Source organism: Tamandua tetradactyla, chromosome 3 (genome assembly GCF_023851605.1).
Source record: "Tamandua tetradactyla isolate mTamTet1 chromosome 3, mTamTet1.pri, whole genome shotgun sequence".
Classification (NCBI taxonomy): Eukaryota; Metazoa; Chordata; class Mammalia; order Pilosa; family Myrmecophagidae; genus Tamandua; species Tamandua tetradactyla.
Genome location: NC_135329.1, coordinates 11,845,847 through 11,870,227, shown reverse-complemented (window position 1 = coordinate 11,870,227; position 24,381 = coordinate 11,845,847). Strand labels below are relative to the sequence as shown.

Sequence of the window (24,381 nt, the reverse complement as noted above, 5' to 3'; positions counted from 1 at the left end):
TTCTCTTTCTAAAAGTGCTCTCTGGTGGTATAGTACCTCCTGCCTCCCAGCCCTGCCAGTGTTTTGCCTTTCTTGGCTTCCTTTACACTCCATGGTGTAGCTCATTTTTAATCTTTATGTAAATGGAATGGTGCTATGCAGCTCGCTTTTAGTAACTAAAAGCATTTTTAAAAATCATCCATGTTTCTGTTATGTGACATTCCATTGTATAAATATCCAACATCCTATTTGTTCCTTCTGTTGATATAATTTTTTTCCCAGTTATCTTGCCATTATAACTAAGTTTGCTGTGAACATTCTTATGTCTCTGAGACGTATATTCAGGAGTGTCTCAGTCTAAGGCATAGGAATAAAATAGCTGGGACATACAGATATTCACATTGTCAGCTTTACTGGGCAAGGCCAAAGTGTTTTCTGAATGGTTGTACCAGTGCACACTGTCAGTAATGTATGTGAGTTCCCGTTGTCCACACCCTTCCCAACACTCGATATTACCAATTTTTTTCCAACCTGAATCTTGTGAAATTTTCTTCAAAACTTTTCTTAGTCATATTTAATATTGTACAACTTACAAAAAGCCACCCCTTCCAGGCAGATGTGACAAGAGGAGCAGGATTGAGATTTCAGTGCCTGTTGCTCCCTCAACCCCGTTGTTGGTGCTTGGATAATCTGCACTACCAAATTTGGCAGTCCTCTTTATCCCCAATATTGGCATTTAAATCTGCTTTTTTTATTTTTAACTAAAAGGGTTAAACATTTTATCAAATTCTAGAGTATAATTAATTCAAAAGAAAGTAGGAAACAAGGAAAAAAGGGGCAAAAGCCAAAAACAAATAAAGGATGAGAGAAATAAAAAAACAAATAGCAAGACTTAATCCAAATATATCAATCAAGGTATTAAATGTAAATGGTCTAAATACTCCAACTAAAAGGCATAAATTATCAGATTAGATGAAAAAGCTAGGCCCAATTATATGCTGCCTACAAAAGACACATTTTCATTATAAAGACGTATAGGTTAAAAGGAAGTGAATGGTACAAATAAAAGAAAAAGTAAAACAAAAAAGTTTTAAAAAAAAAAAAAAGGAAATGAATGGATTCCTGTGGAAGTTGTAGGAAGAGAAGAGGGGGAAAGGATGAAGAAGGGAAGGTGGCCTAGACGTGGGGACCTGTCTGGGGCATCAGATGGAGCTGAGGTCCTTGAGCTCTGTCCAGAGGAAATGAGACTGTGCTTGCTCAGGAAATCAGAGGGGACAGGATGGGGCCGGCAGGCAGATGGATAGATTGGCCCTCTTGGCGACTGCACCATCTGGACCAGTCCTGCCTAGCTGCGGGTACCCCCACCAATCAATGGATAAAGTGGAGAAATGTGAAACAACTTCAAATACAGTGTCAGAATCCCTCAGTCCTGAGGGAGGAAGCCTAGTAAAAATATGGACATGAACTCCAACAGATGTTTATCTGTCAAGAACAGTTGTATAGGAGACCCAGCGCCTCAGCAGCAAAGCTGTCCCTGAAGAGAAAATGTTGCCTTACAACTGGGAATAAGCTCTTCCAAGGATTCTTCCAGGGGAAACCAGAACTGTGCCGCTGAAATCCCTCAGATTGTTGAAATAAACATTGAAAAGGATGAGGATTCATGTGTCACTCCAGGAACAAGACTTGCACGAAGAGACTCCTACTGTCAACATGCTCCATGGGGTGGGAAGAAGACACATTCCTGTTCTATAAAGAGACGAAGTTCATTGGATACCGATAAAAAACTTTGGTAGAACTCAAAGTGAACTTCAACAGAGAGAAAGGCACTACGCATGAGCTCCTGACATGATACACATAGCATTTCCAGTAGAACCCGTAGGGAGACAGAGGTTGCAGGATACTGCTGGGTTGCGTTTTCCCATAGGAATTTACAACAAGCAGTCTAGACCCCTCTTTTCTAATCAAATAAAAAATACGTTCTCTGAATTAATGCTTGAGAAATGCCCTTTTCCTAACTGGCTCAGATTTAGACCAAAAAAATGGCATTTGATTAAATAGCACACAGCTCCTGCAAGCCCACATACCACATTTTTTAATATATTTGATCCGTCTTTGGTTTCTACAGATGGAGATAGACTTAGAGAGAGAAGCAGCTTAGAATTGAGGAAGGGGGTGATCCCCCTCCCAATGCACAAATACATACATTTGAAGCTACCACACAGGTTAATCAATTATATAAACTAGGACCAAAGTTAGTTCCTGAATGACTGAAGTAAATGGGGACAATTCTGCAATTCCACAAGTTAATTGTGACTCAGAAGAGGATACAACCACCCCATGTTTGCAGTCACAGTAGCAGGAATAATACCAGGGATCTGGAGGCAGCCATGCCCATGTTAGCAGACGGGGAGCTTGGAAAGTCCATACACAAATCGATTACATACACGGCCTTGTGCCTGATTTGCTTCAAATAGGTAATCCCTGTTACTGGGGCGTGATGGACCATTGAGAAGCAGAGGCCTTCTTGAAGGGAAACCTGAAGGCACGTTTTTGCTCAGGGATTCTGCGCAAGAATCTTTTCTGTAAGCTTCTGTCACTCCGACAGTTCCCTGCATGCCTGCACAGAACATTGGAATCACAACTTTAGTTTTAATGCCCACGACCCGTGTATATTTCACTCCTCCTCCATAACAGGACTTTTGGAACATTACAAAGATCCCATTTGTCTGCAGAATAAGGTTTATTGATAAACAGATACATTTAAGAGCAATTATTTTCTTGATTCTTTTTTCAGCTAACATTATTGGAGCCTTACTTAAACAGACGAAGAAAAAGATCCCAGTTTTTGCATCTTTTTTGAAATTTTGCTTACTATATCACTAAGAAAGACTTTTTCTTTTAGCCTGCAATATATCTGCCATGCAGTAATCTGCAGAGACACTGCATGTGATGGAATTGATGGGCTCCATTTACCATCAGTGTTACAGGATTTTTTTTAAAAAATCACAATAAACAAAAAAAGTTAGGTTTCACTAGTTAGAAGGAGAACCAGTCAATGAAGTAAACTCTGCTATTCCCAAAGGGCATTAACTAGATCTGTATTTATGTATCGGACAGTCACCTATGGCAAACACACATATCCATGTCTCGTTTTTTCAGTACATCATGTAAGCTTAGTGTTAGTGTCCGTCAGGTGCAAGCTGCTGTTACTTACTCAGATAAACCTGGTGCCTAGTGGAACAACAGAGGTTAGAGCTACAGGGGTTCAATAAAGCCTACAAAAGCATTTTGCCAATTTAGCTGAAGGTTTGGTTTTTAGTGGCTATGGTAACTGAGTGAAGCAACTCTGTGTCATTTGCTATGAAGAATCCTATTTCTTACTGAAGAACTGATTATTAGTATTGGTTGAGTATTTCAGCAGTGTGACCAATGTTTGAAATTATTATTTTTTCTAAGAATTTTTCTGTAACCTTCCAAAAGTAGTGATAATTGAATTTTTTTATAACTCAAGCTTCAAAAGTCCAAAAAATAAAGACAGCCTTCCCTTGAGAAGAAAAACAATTTTCTGGCTATGAGGGCATACATAGTACAGTTCACTTAAATGTTGATATAGTTTATAGACAGTGTCCTTTTCTCTTCTGCAAAAGATACTGTTAAGTGAACCATGTTTTCTAAATAGCAGTTCTTAAGATTTCAGACTTGCAAAATTAGTAGCAGAAATTTATTTAAAGGCCCTAAGTATTATTTTTTTTAAATGAGTGCTTTAACTTAAAACCAACATTTCAAATAGCTCCTGCAGTGTAGTCCTGCATGTGGTTTATTTTTAACTTGACATGTGCAGTCTAATCATTGATTCATTAAAGTTGGATCTTTTCCTGTGCCCATGATGAGGTTGTGAACTATGAAGAAAATGAGGAAAGATGCCCAAACAAGTCAGATAATGAGAACTATAGTGCTTGCAGATGTCAAGATTATTGTTAAAGCATAATTAATAATTTGGTTTATGATATTTAACTCTGTTGAAAACTCTTGTAACTTAACAGAAGTATAATTTGTAGAATTTCAGTCAGCTAATTTTAATGGAAAACCTGAAACTAAATTACAGATTTAAAGGTACTGTACAATCATTGTATCTTTAAATAACTTAGCACCTTTTTGTCAGTTAGAAGAGTGTTACCGGACAAAGACCGTGGTTTCTTTTACGCAGTACACACAATAACAATAACCAGTTGCTGAGACACCAGGGTTTCAAAAACAGAAAGAGTTTATTACTAGGCCCAAAATCTGTCTCCCTGAGTTTCCGGGGTTCAAGTCTTTTAAAGATTTTAGCAAGGGCAGGTGAGGTCATTACAATTTTAAAAGCAGAAAAGGAGACGGTACTATCGTTATCATTTCAATAGGAGAACATACACTTAAGGTGTAAGCCAAAAGGAAGGGAGACAAGTTATCTTTCACTAGCACAGTTTAGCTGGTACAATTTACAGATGTCCAGCATTGAAACTAATTAATGGCTGACTTAAAATTCTTCATTGGCATTAGAGTCTTTACCCTACAAGAAAATGACCAGATAAAAGGAGTAACAGCTCTTACAGTCACAAAGGCAAAAGATAAGGGCTTTTACGATCAATTCAGATATCAGGGCAGCTGAATTATAGTTCAGGGATTTCGGGTGTTCCCCTCTGTCTGCTCCAATATACAGGAAAGCAAAAAGGAATAAAAATTCAGTAATCAGAATCATCCCTTAAATCCTAACTTCTCGATTGTATGCAGTACTACATGAGTGAGCTCTTTTTGAAAGTAAAACCGAGTTCTGATGTTTGCTTCTTAGTATTGAACTGAACCTACAGTTCTGTCCTAAACATTTTGCACCAAAGTAGTCACCTCCATTGTGGTGTCTTTTTGTTTATGTGCTCTGCACCACCAGTGAGTGCTTCTTAGTTTCCTTACCTTAGTTTCCTTCCTTCCAGCATAATGTTATTTTATACCCCTTATTGGCTATTGCCAAGGCTATAAAAAAGAGAAGCTGTATTTGTGTGCAACACTAACCCTTTGACTGTTGTGCCTTGTTATGGCTGGCTGGTGCCTTATTATGGCTGCTTTTTTGTGCTAATAAAGTTGTCTGGTGTTCTTGTATATCTGCTGTTTTATACATGTACAACAATTGCTTTTATAGTGGAATAGTTTGGGGTTTTTAAATAAGCATCACCTGGGGAGGCCATGTATTGTTACCAGGAAGTGGTTTGAGTCGTGATGTGCAAATGTTACTGGAACAAGAAGTAGTATTTTATGTACAGACGTCTAAGAGACAAGGAGTGGCTTTGGTGAAAAGAAGCAGATGGGTCCCTAGAAGACGTATGAGGAGGAGAATTTAAGGCAGTATTTGCTGTGAAGCTGTTAGAAGTGTTGCTACTTGGCTTTCGAGACCGCACTTTCCTGTTTTCTCCAGGGCCAGGCTGAATCTCCTCAGCACCCCTGGGCTGTGGGTCTCAAGTGCAGGTCGAGATGGAAGTGAATCCCCCTAAACCTGAGACCTCCTGGTGCTGAAAGGTTTGTGAGTCACCCTCTAGAATGGAATGGATAACTGGTACATCACTCTCTCTGATCAGTTCCCCTGCAGTCACCAGGCAGAATTTAACCACAGATGTTGATGTATGGGCACAAATTGATCCTGTTTTCCTCTGATTTGGAAAGATAATCAGTCCTGCAGTTATTCTAGCTCTTAGGAGCTCGGCTAAGAAATTTTCTCTTCTTTAAGAGTAACTGGATTACTGCAGAATGACCACTCACCCGCTATGAGATTTATTCCATGGTTTCCGCATAGTGAGTACAGATTTCCACTCGAACGTAAAAGGTCACCACCTGTGATTTCTAGGGAGACAGCTAAAGATGTGAAACAGTACTTAACCATTTCAGAATATGATGTTAATTCACAGAGTTATGATTGTACAGTAGAGCTGTTGGAGTTTCAGTCTAATTTGAAAAAAAGAAGCTCTTAATCTGGTCTCATGCACTGAATGAATGGTCTAATTCTGGAAATAAGAATAAACAATCAGAAAAAGGAAAACAGCACTTGAAGAGGTCTTGCAACATTTCAATTCCCAGCAGTAATTGCACTGAAAAGATTTTTCCTTTATCTAAAAAAATGCGTGATAGTTGAAAGGCACTAAATTTGCCTGTCTTTGCTCTTTATAGAGCAAGATGGACAACAGAACACACTATTTGTAACAGCCAAATTCTGGAAGACATTTGGGCAAAATTCAAATTATCAGGCACAATGAGCTACCATCTTGTAATGCACCAATTCAGAGATATTTAGCCCAAATATGGGTTTTCTGTGATGTTATATACTTATGAAAGCTTTTTTTTTCTTTTTTTTGAATGCTATATGATGGGGATCACATTTCATTCTTTTTCCATGTATCCCATTACTGCAGCACCATTTGTTGAATTTTTGGTTTTTTTTTTGGCTTTTGTTTGCTTGCTTATTTGTTTTTTGTGGGGGAGTGCATGGGCCCGGAATTGGACCTGGGTTCCTCACATGGCAGGCAAGAATTCTACCACTGAACTAGTTACCCGTGCACCCCCAGAAGAGTAGCTCTTACTATGAAACTGAATTTATTTGTACATAAATATGGTGTTATTTTTAGTATGTAGTGAATTTCAGTGATTGTCAGAAAGAATATTGTTAATGAATTCAGCATGGACTGAAATAGTGTAATGAATACATGTTTTTCTGGTTTAAAAGATAAAAAGTATTACCTGAAAACTTTTTATAGTTAATGCAGAATTGCTGTCAGTCTAACTTACTTATCACAATAAGGTAGCACTAAATTTAATGCTTTACATTATTCCAATCATAATCACATATTCTATGTAATAGTATCTATGGCTATTGTAAGTTACATACAGTTTAAATTGTAACAGAAATATCAACTAAACTTACTGATTCTTCTGCCTATAAGTGAACTATTGAAGCTATCAGTAACATGTTATAGTAAATGAAACTCTATAGTTCCCCCTGCATCAGAAGCAGGTTAAATGAAATCTTGTGACATAATAATATCAGATCAGCACCATATGCTGGCTTGAGGATTATTTTAATTGATAATAAATGTCCAGAATGTAGAACTTTAACCAAACACTTGTCCATTTAAAGCAAAATAGCGGTTGGAGGGACTTATAATTCCTGTTAAATCCAATAGAAGTCTTTGAGGAACATATATCAAAGTGTTTGAGAATTTCATCCAAACTTACTTTAAAGAAATATCTGCAGTTAAGTTATGACATAATTATATTGCATAACTGTTGAGTCTATTTTCTTGAGCTTATGATGTACTTGGGAAAAGAAGAAGGACTATATACACAAGCAAGATTGCTTAAAGAAGTACCTTGATCCTCCAAGAAAACACTTGATATTTTTTATGTTTTTAGAAAATTGATGATCTAATTGTAGTTTTATAGAAAGTATTAATGCTTTTATGTATTTCAGAACGTTCATATATTAAATGGAAATGGTCTTAAATGTATATGTTTGAGTTTATTTAAGCATGTATAAAAAGGTCACTTTTTTCAGTTTGTTTATAATATTAATATGCAACTTTTGATTTAAAAAATTCCTAAAATAATAAATGGGTAGATGGGAGAAAATATTTGTAAATCATCTGGTAAGGGTCTGTTATCCAGAACATATAAAGAAGTTTTCCAGTTCACCAATAAAAAACTAATGACCCAGTTTTAAAATGGGCAAAGAATTTGAATAGACATTCCTCCAAAGAAAATATACAAATGGCCAATAAGCACATGAAAAGATGTTCAACATCCTTATTGTTAGAGAAACGTAAATCAAAATCTAATTGCAATACCACTTCACACCCACTAGCACAACAATAAAAAAAAAGACAGATAATAATGTGTTGTTGATTTTCTTAGCTGCCATTGCAAATACCACACAGTGGTTTGGTTTAAAAACAGTTATTTACTGTCTTACAGTTTTGGAGACAGGAAGGCTTGCTTCTTCCCGGGGCCAGTAGCATTCAGTTGGGCTGGCAATCTGGAGGGTTCCTTGGCTTTCCTGCCACGTGCCGTATCCTCTTCTTTGCCTTGCAGCATCTGCTCCTTCCATGGCTTTCTCTTCACAAAGCCTCAAATAATAGAATGAAGGACCAACCTCATTCACTTGGGCCACACCTTAACTAAAAATAACATCTTCAAAAGGTCCTGTTTATAGGGGGTTCGCACCCACAGGGATAGATTAGTATTAAACCTGTTTTTTCCTGGGGTAGATAATTCATCCTGCCACAGTGATGATGTGAAGAAATTGAAACTTTCAGCATCGCTGGTGGGAATGTAAAATAGTGCAGCTCCTTTGGAAAAGTTTAATAGTCCCTCAAAAGATTAAAAATAGAAGTACCTTATGACCTAGCAATTCCTTTCCTTGTTAAATGCCCAAGACTGAAAAAAGTGTTCAGACAAAAATTCATGCTGCATTATTCATAACAGCCAAAGTATGGAAATTGCCCAAATGTCCATAAACTGATGAATAGATAAGCAAATTGTGGTATACCCTACATTGGAATATTGTCCAGCCACAAAAAAAATTCTGTTAAACACTATACATGGATGAACCTCAAAAACATACTGCTAAGTGAAAGAAACCATACACATATTATATGATTCCATTTATTCACAATGTCCAGAACAGGCAATTCCATGGAGTCAGAAAGTAATTCCCTAAACCTGAAAAATGTTACCTTTGAAAAACTTACAGCTAACATATTACCTTAAGGTAAAAGATGAAAACTTTTTCCAAAAGATCAGGTACAAGGTAAAAACATCTGACCTGACTACTTCTGTGAAGGGTACAAGAGAACTTTGGTAAGATGGAAATACCCTCTAGTTTGATTGTGGTAGTGGTTACAACTATACATTTGTTAAAATGCATCAAAATGGGGGTGGAGGGGGTGTTGCAAGGGTAGTTCAGTGATAGAATTCTCACCTGTCATGCGGGAGACCCAGGTTCAATTCCTGGTCTATGCAGTTACCAAAACAAGCAAACAAGCAAAACAAAAAACAAACAGGGATGCACGGGCAGTTCAGTGGTAGAATGCCCGCCTCCCATGCAGGAGACCCGGGTTCAATTTCCGGACCATGCACCCAAAAAAAAAGGGTGGGCCGCAGTGGCTCAGTGGCAGCCTGCTGTGCTGAAGACCTGGGTTCAATTCTCAGAGCCTGCCCATGCAAACAAACAAACAAACAAAAATTCAACAAATGGTGCTGCAATAATGAGATACTCACATGGAAAAATAATGAAATGAGACCCCACCATACAACATACGGAAAAAAAAAATGCATCAAAGTATACACTTAAAGTGGTTGCTGTTTTTTCTATGCTGAAACTGTTAAAAGAGATTATTTTAGGATTTTTTTTCTTCTGTTTTCAGTATTTTCTAAGTATTCTTTACTGGTCATATTTTAGTTGTAATTTAAAATCTAAAATATTTCGAAATCAAAATTGTTAGGTGAACCTAATTTATGGTATTAGGAATTAAGAAAATGGTTGTTCTTGGGAGTAGGGCTGGAAGGGAACATAAATCATTGCGTCCTGGTCATATTCCTTCTCCTGAGCATGTTGTTGTTTACATGGTGTGTTCAGTATGTGAAACTCAAAAAGCTTAGACTTATTATGTGGGCCTTTTTCTGTGTGTATGATGTGCTTCAGCTTAAAAACATTTACTGTAGACCAAAGTATTCACATTGGGCATTGAGAGCTGGGGATACCACAGTGGCCCTTGATGAATCTTACATTGTAGTGGGGGAGCCAGAAAATAAATACACAGTGTTTTAAGATGTGTATTGAATTGTAAAGTGGTGAAAAGTGCTATGAAGAAAATTGTTGGGGAGCAATGCTTCAAGAATGTGTTCGTGCTTCTGCAGGTTCAGGGCTTTCTGAGCAAAAATTGCAGGCACATAAATTAAAAAATGGTTGACTACAGAGTGATGCCCCGATAAATCCCAGAGTGATTTGAACAGCGAATTAAAAAGTATTTGCAAAGTCCCCTTTGGGGAATGGTGAGATAGGGGGAAAATTCAACTACCCAAGGTTGAATTCTTAATATTTTCACAAGCAATGCGGACAACAAAAGCTAAAGGCTGAGCCCCCAATCTTGGGGTTTGTTCATATGAAACTTAACCCCACAAAGGATAGATCAAGCCTGCTTAAAATTGGGCCTAAGAGTCACCCCCAAGAGAACTTCTTTTGTTGCTCAGATGTGGCCTCTCTCTCCAGCCAACAAAACAAGCAATCTCATCACCCTCCCCCTGTCTATGTGGAACATGATTCCCAGGGGTGTGGACCTTCCTGGAAACGTGGGACAGAAATCATAGAATGAGCTGAGACTCAGCATCAAGGGATTGAGAAAACCTTCTCGACCAAAAGGGGGAAGAGTGAAATGAGACAAAGTGTCAGTGGCTGAGAGATTCCAAACATAGGCGAGAAGTTATCCTGGAGGTATTCTTAAATAGAATTAAATAGATATCACCTTGTTAGTCAAGATGTAGTGAAAAGGCTGGAGGGAACTGCCTGAAAATGTAGAGCTGTGTTCCAGTAGCCATGTTTCTTGAAGAGGATTGTATAATGATATAGCTTTCACTGTGATTGTGAAAACCTTATGTCTGATGCTCCTTTTATCTACCTTATCAACAAACGAGTAAAACGTATGGAATAAAGATGAATAATAGGGGGAACAAATGTTAAAATAAATTTAGATTGAAATGCTGGTGATCGGTGAGGGGGACAGGTAGGGGTATGGTATGTATGAATTTTTTTCTGTTTTCTTTTTATTTCTTTTTCTGAATAGATGCAAATGTTCCAAGAAATGATCATGATAATGAATATGCAACTATATGATGATATTGTGAATTACTGATTATATATGTAGAACGAATGATCTAAAGTTAAGAATGTTTGTATCTGGTGTTTTTTGGTATTTTTTTTTTAATTTAAAAATTAATTTAAAAAATTGGTTGACTAACAAACAAACCTTGGAAGCTGAAGATAGAGACCTCTGGAGAGAGTTAGAGATGTCTCCTCTGGAGACATGTGTTTCTATTCCAGGGTCTGTAAACTTCCAGATGGTCCCCTCCCCTCTCCTTTCCAGAGAGGATTTGTGTATATTACAAAGCAACTGCCAGTAGGTCCTCCTCTCCACCACCCCGCCCCCAGAGGAAGAGGAGCAGCTGTATCAGCTGTCCTATTAAGCTCCCAAACTCATAATTTGGGGATTCCATTCCAGTGGTGCAAAGCCCCTCTGCAGGCACAGGTGGCAGCTTCCCTCATCAAGTCACCGCATAGAGGAATTGGGGCAGGGAGATCTGTGAGTAATTAAAAGACTGTCTCTGATCCAGAATCAGTCAGAATTTTCCTTTGTTTCTTGTCAGACATAATTAACTCATACATTCCTTAAAATTAAATCAGGAAAGGGGTGTCAACCAGAAAGGCCTCTCTGAGGAGGTGACATTTGAGCGGAAATGTGAATGAGGTAAACCCTGAGAAATTCTAGGAGAAGCCCATAGCATATTCATCTTCATCATCTCTCCCAGGGCCTAGTACACTCGTTTACACAAATAAATTTGAAAGAAATAAGGGATCAAGAATTTGGCACTCTGAAAGCCTGCCTTCTTCTGGCTAGAATATTGTTTTTCTGTTCTGTAAATTCAGGAGTAGCTGCATCGTCAAAACAGAATGACCTTTTAGCCACAGACTTTTTAGCTGAGAAAAGTTTTGAGCCTGAAATCAAAATCAGTCAAGAACTAAGATATAATTCATGTTTCATTTCCCTAAATAAATAGTATATGTTTCTACAAATTAGAACTCAGGATTTTTAGTTGGGAGGCTAAATTCTTTTTACAAAGAGGAAAAAAAATGTCATTACTTTGGTTTTGCAATCACTCTCATCCTTCTAAATGTGACATAACACAAAGGCTAAGAAGGAATAATGGTTGAAAAATTCAAGCAGTTGGAATAATAAAGTAGCATAATGAACATTAATTGGGTAATAATTACTAGTAGGATTCCCTGTTATCGAGGTTTACAGTGTGTCAGAAGCTTGCCATCGGAGGAAGGAAAGATGGAATGCCAAAGCCAAAGGGTAACATTTTCCTTGACTTTGGGCTGGAATTGTGTATTAGCATGACCTTGATTGAAAGACTTCTCATCCCCGCATCACCAGGTCATTCCTTCTTTTGGTATGAGTAATCTCTGAGAATCTGTAACAACCACATCATTGTTAAGAAGTTAAAAGCAATTAATAAGTTGTTCTGATAACAGCTGTCAATGACATAAGTCAGAGCAGAAAACCCAGGCATTTATGGAGTTGACAGGTATTATTAAACCTGTTTTGCAAGAGAAGGAGCTGGTTCACAAGGGAAAAGCTGTCAAAGGTAGTATAACTGGTAAGGGGTTCGGGCCCCTCACCCCCCACTCCCGGGCTCTAATCACATGCCCCCCCCCCCCATGGAGGAAAGACTTTTGGGCCATCATGAACATCTATCGGCATTTCCTTCTGCCCATCTCTAAAATGTTGTAACATTTTTTAAGCTATGAATTTGTTTGAATCTGGGCCAAAATCTTTATTATGCCTGATCTGCTCTGTTTGGTTCCCTCCTCATTCAGAAGCTTGCTACTCTAAATGGAAGCAACAGGCTATTTCTACCAGTACAGCTTCCTCCTTGCTGCTCCTCCCCCAGCACTTTAATTTGTCTGTTTTGTCACCCTGTTTAACCTGCTGTTTAAATCTGGGTGAATCATAGTAATGCTTCCACCCAGGGGATGGTGCTTCATGCAGTACCTTCCTTGAACATAATCATCATTTCACACTCTCACTGAGGATAAAAGATAGGAAAGCCAATTCAAAGTTAATTAGGATTTATAACTTCAGAAATGCTTCTGCCTGTTTGTAACTAACTTCCTAGTTTTTCCTTTGTTCCATTCTTCACCCTCTAATTCATAAATAAATAAATAGCAAGCTGTCCTGGCCAGAGTTCCCCAGAAAGCAGCGCCTAAAGTAAAGCCTAATGTACACATACTCTATTTTTGGGTGTGATCCAGTGAGTAAGAGCAAGGGACAGGACTGTGAAGAAGAGAAGAAGGAAGAACTTATATGGAGATAATTTACATTTTCAAGTTGGCCACTCCTCAGGGCAGCTAACTGCTCAATCCTTTAGGACCACTCAAAGAACCATAGCAAAGAATCAGAGAAACCCCTGGCTTGGGAAGAGAGCAGTGCCCAGGAAGAAAAGGAAATGTCCTTATATAGATGGCAGTGGCAAAGGAATGGTTATATGATTATACTGGGAACCACTGATTTTTTTGCTTTGGTTGGTGTTCTAGTTTGCTAGCTGCCAGAATGCAATATACCAGAAACGAAATGGCTTTTAAAAAGGGAAATTTAATAAATTGCTAGTTTACAGTTCTAAAGCCGAGAAAATGTCCCAATTACAACAAGTCTATAGAAATGTCCAATCAAAGGCATCATCTAGGGAAAGATACCTTGGTTCAAGAAGGCCGATGAAGTTCAGGGTTTCTCTCTCAAGTGAAAAGGCACATGGAGAACAGGGTCAAGGTTTCTCTTTCATCTGGAAAGGCATGTGGGGAACACGACATCATCTGCTAGCTTTCTCTCCTGGTTTCCTGTTTCATGAAGCTCCCCAAGAGGCGTTTTCCTTCTTCATCTCCAAAGGTCGCTGGCTGGTAGACTCTTTGCTTTGTGGTGCTGCAGCATTCTCTAATCTCTCCAAATCTCTTTATTCTCCAAAATGTTTCCTCTTTTATAGGATTCCAGTAAACTAATCAAGACCCACCCGAATGAGTGGAGACACATCTCCACTTAATCCAGTTTAACAACCACTCTTGATTAAGTCACATCTCCGAGGAGATGATCTAATTATAGTCTCAAATATGCAGTACTGAATAGGGATTAGAAGAAATGGCTGCCTTTAAAAAAATGGTTTAGGATTAGGATTAAAACATGGCTTTTCTAGGGTACATACATCATTTCAGTCCAGCACAGTTGGATCATGTGGTATGTGAATAAAACTGTTTAAAAATGAACAGAGAGATACAAGTGCAGGAGAAAATGTGGAGAGATGTACCAATTCACTGTTGGTAGGGAAACTGAGAGGTGCAGCCCCTCTGGAGGGCAGTGTGGTGGTTCCACAGGAGGCTGGGGGGGGTTGCCATCTGATCCTGCAACCCCATTACTAGGTATATTCCTGGAGGAACTGAGAGTGGAGATGTGAATGGCCATTTGCACCCTGGTGTTTATGGAACATTGTTCATGATATGCAATGGATGAAGGTGGCCTAAGGGTATATAATGACTGGGGAATGGAAGGGGGAACCATAGTGTATACATACAATGGACTACTAAGTAATGGACTACTAAGAAGGAATGATGTTGTGAGGCATGCAACTAGGTGAATGAGCCTTGAGGATGCATGTTGAATGAAATGTCAGAAACAAAAAGACAAATATTATCAGCCTCACTAATATAGGTAACTGTAATAAACAAACTCAGAGAATTGAAGTTGAGAGCATGGGTTATCAGGTTGGGACCTATTGTAAAGGTTCCTAGATTGTAAACTCTTACAGCAGTCACATGTATTCTGGAGTTGTAATTTTTTTCTAAATTCTGAGATGTTGAGCTATTTGTGTATAACCTGCTTGTTCCTGGAACTGTAATGTGACACCTGGGACTCAAAGTTAGAGCTCTGAAGCTATGAAAGTCAGCATTGTCCCATATAGCAACTGTTGAAATGTAACGCGAAAACCAGGAACGAGGCCGCAGGCCTCCAGGAACATTCCGCGAAGTTAGAACAGACTGAGACGAAGGATCCGCAGTTTCGGGAGGCAGGCTTTATTAGCTCATGCGCACGAGGGCCCAGCTAAGTCACCTCAAAAGTCTGAACCCCAAACAAAAGGCAACCTTAGCTTTTATAGACTTTTTGACATGTTAAAGACAAGGTACACAATTGGCTGATTTAAGTTGAGAATGGCCCAAAGCTGAACCGTTGAAGGGCCCCCACCCCAGGAATGTCTTCTTTTGCCATCTTTACCAGTTCCTGAAGGCTGGGGGAGGGGGTTTCTATACCAGGAAATGTGCCTTATCTCACTTGCCTACAAGGAGAGGGGGTTTAGGGATTTTTCACAGAGAGCACAGCTAAACCAGAAAGACGGAAAGGCCTGCCTGCTACAAAAACACTGAAAAAGTTATCAGATTTCAATCAGAGATATGAATGAAGCTGATCAGGATAAGACTAAGGTAAATCAGAACACAGGGTAAAGGATGATATGGTCTATATTTTAAAATTTCAACTTCTGTGTTAGACCAAAAGAAGAGATATTTATGTGGTACAAAAATTATATTTTTGGTGTTGCATTATCTAACTTGTATGGTCAGTTTATTCAAACACCATAATTACATGGAATCTTGAATAGGGAATGAGATCTCATTGGTTTGTACAGGTTAGTGTCATGCCCTGATACATCCCAGGGTAATTTGAGCAGAGAATAAAAAAGAATTTGCAAAGTCCCCTTGAGGGACTGGGGAGAAAGGAAGAAATATTAAACTTCCCCATCTAGAGAATTCCTGATATTCTTGCAAGCAATGGGAACAAGCGATTCAAAAGGCTGGGCCCTCAATCTTGGGGTTCACCCCTATGAGACTTACTCCTGCAAAAGAGAAGCTAACCCTACTTATAATTAAGCCTTAAAGAGTCACCTCAGAGAACCTCTTTTGTTGCTCAGATGTGGCCTCTCTCTCTAAGCCAACTTGGCAGGTGAATTCACTGTTCCTCCCCCCCCCCCCCCCATGTGGGACATGACTCCCAGGGGTATAAATCTCACTGGCAACATGGAACCTGACTCCTTGGGATGAGCTGGGACCTGGCATCATGGGAATGAGATAGCCTTCTTGACCAAAACAGGGAAGAGAGAAACGAGACTAAATAAGTTTCAATGGCTATTTCAAATGGAGGCAAGAGGCTATCCTGGAGGTTATTCTTATGCATTATAAAGATATCCCTTTTTAGTTCATGGTATATTGGAGTGGCTGGAGGGAAGTACCTAAAACTGCTGAACTGGATTCTGGTAGCCTTGATTCTTGAAGACGATTGTATAATTATATAACTTGTAAGTGTGACTGTGTGATTGTGAAAACATTGTGGCTGGCACTCCCTTTACACAGAGTATGAACAAATGAGTAGAAAAGAAAAAAAAGGACACGGGATTGAGAAAGCATTCTTCACCAAAAAGGGGAAGAGAGAAATAAGACAAAACAAAATTTCAGTGGCTGAGAGATTGCAAACAGAGTTGAGAGGTTGTCCTTGAGGTTACTCTTATGCATTATATAAATATCCCTTTTTAATTTATAGTACACTAGAGTGGCTGGCTGGAAATACCTGAAACTGTTGAGCTGTGTTCCAGTAGTCTTGATTCATGAAAATGATTGTATAACTGTAGCTTTTACAGTGTAGTGTGACCATATGATTGTGAAAAACAGACAAAAAAACACTGCAGTAATAAAGACACTGTGATCTAGGCTCAAGAATCTGGGGCATGTAGACAAAGTAGCCTGCTGAGGTCAGTGAATATCCAGAGAGATGAATCAAGGTCTCTGGGCTCTGCCATGGGACAAAAATATGTGTCAGTTTACTGAAACAAATGAACGGAGGAAAAGTGAGTAATGAAGTTATTTGAAATAAACAAAGAAACAAAAAACAAAAAATAAGGACAAAAATAAATAATAGGGAGTGAGGGGTTAAAAAATTGGGTAGATTACAATACTAGTGGTCAATGAGAGGGAAGGGTAAAGGATATGGGGTGTACGGTTTTTTCCTTTTGCCTTATTTCTTTTTCTGGACTGATGCAAATGTTCTAAAAATGATCATGATGATGAATACACAACTATGTGATAATATTGCGAGCCATTGATTGTCTACTTTGGCTGGACTGTATGGTGTTTGAAGATATCTCAATAAAAATATTTTAAGAAAAGAGAGAGAGAGAGCAACACTCAGCCAAGCTCAGTTAAGTTGGACTGCACAAAGCCAGTTGGAGCCCACAAAGAACTGGTCATTGCAGCAGTAATTAGAAAAAGACACAGGGAAGACCAAGAGAATCTGAGGTAGTGACAAAGTATATCCCAGAATATTCAGATATATTCTTGTGGTATAGACTTAAACTCACATAAGTATAGAAAGTTAAACCATGAAAATTTGCTCCCTACCCTCACCTCTCTCTATAGGTAATTGCCATTAATGTTCCATTTTCTGTGCATCCAAACATCATATGGAAACATATACATATGTCTTTTTCCTTCAAAAGAAAAAAACATGACTCGGGTGATACTAATCTTGTTTTCTGACATATTTCCTTCACTTGTGTATCAACTGCATCGGGATTAGGTTTTATCCCATTGTCAAGTTGATTTTGCCCTGTAGGAAGTACATTGGGAAACACAGAATTAACACTTGTTGAATTCGTGCCTAACTGAAAGAATGATGGCCTGAGTTACGCTGGAGTTCTTGCAGAAGAGGAATGCTGCTAATATTGGGATTGCTGTGGGCCAGAGTTGGTGAAACCTGGAATTGTTATTGCCAGGCAAATGCACAGCCCAGTCATCCCTGCCAGCCTCTTGCCTTTCACTTACACCCTCATATCCTCCACCCAGAAGCCAGAATGGATGCTGTACAGGGCAGACATGAAGAAGAGGCAAAGGGACACACTTACAAAGTTTCGCTCAGTCAGCAAGTATCTGTTAACCTCATTCTAAGTACCAGACATTTATGGATAAAATGGAGAACATGACATACATGGCCCCTGCCCTGATGAAATTTCCAGTCCAACAAAGAAAGTCTCAAATCAAGAGAAGAAAGAGATTAAGAGTAGGGGGATTAGATGCAGAAGGAAAAGAAAAGAAAATAGAATACCAAAAGATTGAGGAATTTCGGTGATCGCTGAATTGCTGTGGTGCTTGTGTTAATATAAGTTGTTTGGAAATGAATTTCAATCCCAGCCATCTGCTCCACATCAAACATGCACATGCTGTATCCCTGATTACCTTCCACCCTCACACACATCCATACCTACACATCCCAATAATAAACTGTGATACATTTTCAATGATTTCCCAGTTGATGAAAAAAAAATACACTTGATTCAAACTGGTGAATTGTGACCCAGATCTAAGTATAAATATAGTGGAAGTCAGAAGTTTCTTTAGTGACAGTCTTACTAATTAAATTATTTGGCCTGTTTTTAGACACACTGGATTTTTTTTTCTTTGTAAGGTTGTTATGAATGTTGTTTGTGGCAGTAGCAACAAGCCAGAAATTCACATACTCAATTGCACAGATTACTCATCATTGCCTGTTCAAAACAGAATCCTAAAATGTTTAAGATTTCTGATGCAAATCAAAATCTTATAATCACTTGTCATTGCTAAATTAAGTGACAGGATAATAACATTACATCAAAACCATTTTCCTCTTGATTGAATACCTTTTTCAGAAGTGAACCTTCTAGAGGTGTATTTTTTTCATCAGTACTATAAATGCATTTAGAATCCAAGATAAAAATAGAATTGAAAAGGGGAGGAGTAGGGTGTTTTCAAATTATTGATGAATCTCTCTTTGAATCAAAAATAACCATATTTGACAGTGCACTGCTAGGGAATGAAGTAGTTAGGCTCAAATTTTTGACACTTTCCAAATGACATAAAGAAGGTTCACAGGTTAAACCTGGTCTTTATCGTGGGATCTTGACTCCAGTCCTGTGTCAGCCCATTGCAAACTGGTTGTTAGTGCTCTACAGGCCTCAGCATTGTTCTCTTATTCTGATACACAAAGTCATGGATTTCAGATCAATCACAGCCTATCTGGGAAATTACTATAAACTTCTCGTCTGTTAAAAGAAGTTGCTAAAGCAGAGTAGGTTCTCAGTTGACTTACTATTGTTAAGCTTATCTCTCGGTCTTTCCTATCCAAACCTAGTTAACCTTTTTGGTTCACCTGTCTTGCCACTTGGTCCTGTCTTTTTCACTTACTCCCATACCCAGAACTCTTCTATTTTCAAGTCAGTCCTGCTCCTTCTGTCCCTCAGAGGCTTTCTGTTTCCCCCCATCTTCCACCTTTAATTATACAACAATCATATCTGGAGCACACCTTTTACCTTTTTGCTGCATAATACTTTATCATTAAACAATAACACTGCAGTAAAAATCCTTTGCTCTTGGAGAAGTTAGTGGCATTATAGACTGAAACAAGGTTGGCCATGCGTTGAGATTCGTCAGATCAAGGTGGGTGGTACATGGGAGGAAGGGTGTTCAATCTATCATTTTTTCTCCTCTTATATTTTCAAAATTTACCATAATAAAAATTTTAAACTTTACTTAGCTCTTTAGGATATATTTTATTAAATGGATGTCCTTTCTTAGTCAGAACATGAGATGGTATGGTATACTGCATGAGTAGAACTAAAACCTGGTCTTACTATGGAAATACCCTATTCCTACACCACCCCCATGTAAACCAGTAGGATTCTTTGGTGCCTGGTCTTGCAACCTCTCTCTTCTCCTTAGGTCTGTACATGGTTCCCAGAATTATGGTACACTTCCTGCTTCTCATTGAAGTGACCAGATAAGCTCATAGAAAAATGCACATTAATTTCAATCCATTTATTATGTCCCCCAGTGAACTAAACTCTGAGCTAGGTATTTGGAAGGGGAAATAAGGAGTTTCTACTTTCCAAGAGTTCCCCAAGGTGGGAGACATAGGTACCCATGAATAATTCTGATGCAGTGCAGATACTAGTAATGTCATCTAAAGGAGAGCTGCAATAGCACAGTGGAGGGCCTGTTGGGGAGAGAGAGGAATTCAATTAGGAAGATGCATTCTCAATAATGATGCAGACAACTGAATGTCATCTTAAAGGAACATTCTGCTCATATCTCTGCTGAGACTCTTTAGAGCTCCATTAGATTAACCTGCTGTCTTCTAAAGAACTTAAATTGATATCATTACCAATATGCCTTTTTTTCTTCTTTTCTGTAATAGCCTTTCTTCTCGTTTGCCAAAACCTGGAGAAACCATCCATGGACATAAGTTTTTTATTGGCTTTGGAGGGAAAGGCGCCAACCAGTGCATCCAAGCTGCTAGGCTTGGAGCAAAGACATCCATGGTGTGCAAGGTAAGTGTACGGGATGGTGGAGAGGATTCTAGAGGCAAGAATTGGGGTTTAAGCTCAAGTTCATTGCTTATAAAGACCTAAAGAGGAGAAAGTGATCTTCCTTGCCCTTTTTATGAGTTTCTACCTTGCTGAATCCACTGGGAAATAGCAGTCCTCAAATAACTTAATGCTGCATTCCTTGAATTTAGTGAGTGTGTAACTGGAGTGTGAGCCTATCTGAATCTAAGGGTTCTGAAGTCCAGCTTCTAAACAAGCATAAGTCAGCGTGTTTTTAGCAGGTTTCACTGCAGCAGCACAGCTTTTGGAAACTTAGTCTAGTAACTAGTGGCTTACTTATCTCTTGATCATCTTCTATTGCTATATCTTAGATCAGAAAAAAATCTGGGCCTCAGTAAACTATGTATAACTGACCTTTTGGCATAGTCCTAGCTTCAGGTGTTTGTGCAAAGAAAGGATTAAAAAATATATGAATCCTATTTCTCGCCATCCTACTGATAGAAGGTAAATCAAATGAAACTGGCTGCCAAAGGTTCAACTTTGGCATCTTTAATGAAATTTTAAGATGCTAGCATTACCTGTAAAATAGGACAAGTATTTTATTTTATTTTATTTTATTCTATTCTATTCCATTTTTTAAATGAAATCTAGGGTAGATCTGCACAGTAAAGAATGAGAAAAATATAAGAAACTTAAAAGAACAAGCTCTTTCCTGTGAACTGGGGAGCCTTTACCAAAAATTCTCAGAAATGTCATTTGCATTATGTACGGCACTTTTCTCTCCATAGGAGTCTCTAAATGATGTATAAGCCTTACAATTATCACTTTATCTGCTAATGAAGTGGAGATTTATTTCTAATTTATGATTAACATGAGGTAATTCTCTGGCTACTCGGTTCAAAACGTCTCCCATGAAACACAAGATTTAAAGTAAGAAACCCTCATTGGCTAAAGTTGAGCTCTTGATAAATTTAAAATATCAATATAATTAATCATCAATTAATTAGTGCCTGTTGTGTGCAATAAACTTTGCTAGGAATTATGCCAGGAAAGAGGATTAAAACTTACAGGGCTGACCCAGCATTTAATTGATTAGATATAAAGTGTTTGGGAATAACCAGATGGTACTGACTTAAGGGGGCTTGGGAACTGGAAAGAGGATGATAGAATTTCCTGGCTGGAAATACCTGAGCAGAGAACTGATATTGGAAACAAGATACCAAAATCCGATCATCAGGTTAAGAAAGGGGCTCCAAAGCTGGTGGCCTCAAACATCAGTGCGCCCCACCCCCCGAGGCATTGTGGGAGCTATTCATGTAACCATTAAGTCACAATTTGCTGTTCTCCAGGGTCTCTTCCATATCCAAGATGTCGAGATTGTTTTTATTTTAGACATGTCGAATTTGCAGCAAGGAGAATACAGCAAAATAGAAATATTTGAATTGTGGAACTGAGCTTGGGAAATGAATCATGAGACTATAAGAATGGAAACAAGAGGAATAGAAGGGAGGAGGCTGCATTTTGGGATATGTTCCAGTTAGGAGGTTGATCAGAGCAAAGATGCTATTTGTTTTATTCTCATCCATGCATGACAGTTTATGTTAGCACCCGTGCATTTCTGAAGTTCTACACCTCTACGGGCCCACAGACTCACTCATCTCATATTTTCCCCACAGTCAAATTTAGTCTGAATCTGCACAGTACAGGATAAGTAAATAAGTTTTCAGCTAAAACCTATACAGGGTGCATTTTCTTAGGCAATCTGAGGACCTTTAGATATGCATTTACTTAAGCTTCAACCAATTGCATAACATTCTTAGATTTCTTGAAAAGAAAAAAAAACTATATTGAGTAGAAGTTATTGTTATCCATTAATGATGATTTTTTCATTGTAAAGTATTTTTATTATGCAGATTAGCTAAACTTGATGTATAGCAAGTGTAAAACCCCTACTTTTAAAAGATGACAAATTCCTGGTAGAAACCAAAACCATGAAATTACTCAAGATGAAAATGAACAGATGGAGCAAAAGAAAAGCAGACAGAAATTTTCCTATGATTTGCTCAGAACATTAATTTACCTACTACTTCCCTGAAACAAAGTAAAATTCAAGCTGTGATGAAATAAGACTGATGTCACCTGGAAAACATCTTATATTGAAACAGGGAGGGATGTTTGTTGAGAAAATTTGACAAAGAATATTAAGCAAGAGTTGCATCAATATTTGTACTGTAACACATATTTAATGAAATACTTCAAGTGGTTGAGAGTTGTATAGTCAGTATTCAACTGTGTCATGGGTCAAGGCTACAACCCAGTGATAACTAGAGATGGTATTTTGAGATTAAAGATGCAGGCAGATATTGTAGAAAATGGAAGTCTTTGCAGGGCAAAAAGTCTGTTAGAACAGCCTTCATAGGACCTTACCTGAGTAGTTTAAGTGCCTCCTCCTCTGCTAAACACTAGAGAGGAAGGAGTTATTTGCATTCATAAAAAAATTGGGAGCCCAGGAGGAACATGTTGGAGTAAAGAGTTCACGATGAAGTGACCCAGTATGAGCCCAGAAGCCACAGTAGATGGACCCAAAGGACTCAAGTAAAGAATCAGCAAACTGGGAGGGTCTTCCAGAAATTATCTGTCTTACTTTCTTCAAGCATGAGACTGTTTAACCGTTCTATTTCAGGAAGCTGTTTTCCCTGAAAAGGCGAGAAATCTGTTTTTGCCAAATATGAGTTTTTGAAAGATAGAGGCAAAAGACTCAAGGGGAAGGAAGGCTGGACTACTTGAAAATGAGCCTGGGGTCAGCAAACAATTGAAGGAACCCTTTCTGGCATTGCAATGTCTTGATACCAATTTTGAACCTTTCATGTGCCACCAACTCCCAGAAGAGTCACACTTAACTCTGCTCCCACTTACTTGTTTTAAGTATCCACCATGACTCTTCTCTCCCATTTTCATTTCCTCCACACAGACTAGATATAACACTCCTCTCAGCATTTAATGCCCAGTTCAGTGGTCCTCAATCTTGGCCACTCATTGTAATCACCTAGGAAGCATGTCGGAGTCTCACCTGCAGAGAATCTGATTTCATTGGTCTGGGGTTCAACCTGAGCTTCAGGATATTTTTGTAGCCAAACTTAAGAACTATTGCTCTCCAGTTTTTGGTTTCCTGTCTCCCTTAGAAAACTCACATCAATCCCACCCTGCAACCTGGCTCACATGGAACAATTTGAAGCAAAATGTATAGAATTATAATTAACTTGATAATGGCAAAACCAAAATTAGATTCCAAGTTTCCTGGGCCCAATATGTACCATTTTGCTCATGGCCAAGATACTTACCTTTAAATTGTTCTTACCATTTTCATAGTCTAACCAGTAAGACAGAGAAGTCAAAGATACCTATGAAATTTCCCTTATAATAATCCTTTTTATTGCAAGGACCTTCCATTTATATAGTTTCCTATATTTTTTCAAGGGCCTTTCATTCAGCTCTCAATGGCAGGCAATAAATGAAACCTTTTCTTGGGTTCTGACTTCTAGTTATTTAATGTCCAATCATCAGGAAAGAGGCTTAAATTTGAATCAGAAGTAAGCAAAGGGAATTGAGAGGTGTTCACTTCTCTCAACTTATGTTTTAAGTAAATCCAGAGGTATGAATGAATGTGCAAGAGGTTTTGAGGGTAGGGAAATAGGAAAGATGGCATTCTTTTAGAATAGTATGTCACATGTCATCTGTGCTAATTTACTCAGAATGAAAAAAGGGACCATTTTAAATAGGACTTGGATCTCTATTATTTTGTCTACACTTTATTGTGATTTAGATCCACTTAAATCTTAAAGATTATTCCCAAGGCATAGATTTGCTCACAGCTATATTGTTAATGATTGTAAAGGCTGCAGGATAAGTGACCAATATCAGTTATACCAAAACATTAATAGAAATGTTATGTTTTTACTGGAATAATAACAGTAATGCCATTTCATTTAACATTACTTTAATGAGATCCACACACGTTTCCACTGTCAAGTCCTCCTTCATTTGAAAATAGGGAGCAAGAGCAAGAATTGGATCCAAGCTGCCTTATCCTTTCCAAAAAAACAGAAGCAGCCATAGTAACAGCATAACAGCCTGGTCATTAACTCCTGCCAGGATGATGATGAT

The 24,381-nt window shown here is 38.4% G+C and overlaps 1 protein-coding gene and 2 pseudogenes across 2 annotated transcripts in view; all 3 read left to right on the top strand.

The window, feature by feature from the left end:
* The window catches only part of RBKS (ribokinase), a 111,439-nt gene that overhangs the window by 10,900 nt on the left and 76,158 nt on the right, over positions 1-24,381 (top strand). For both annotated transcript variants that reach the window (XM_077152482.1, XM_077152481.1), the window contains exon 2: positions 20,088-20,220. In XM_077152482.1, the coding sequence (XP_077008597.1) occupies positions 20,088-20,220 (133 nt within the window). The remainder of the gene's footprint in view (positions 1-20,087; positions 20,221-24,381) is intronic.
* On the top strand, positions 1,259-5,126 carry LOC143676689 (suppressor of cytokine signaling 5-like; annotated as a pseudogene).
* LOC143675958 (shieldin complex subunit 3-like) lies at positions 5,136-6,633 on the top strand (annotated as a pseudogene).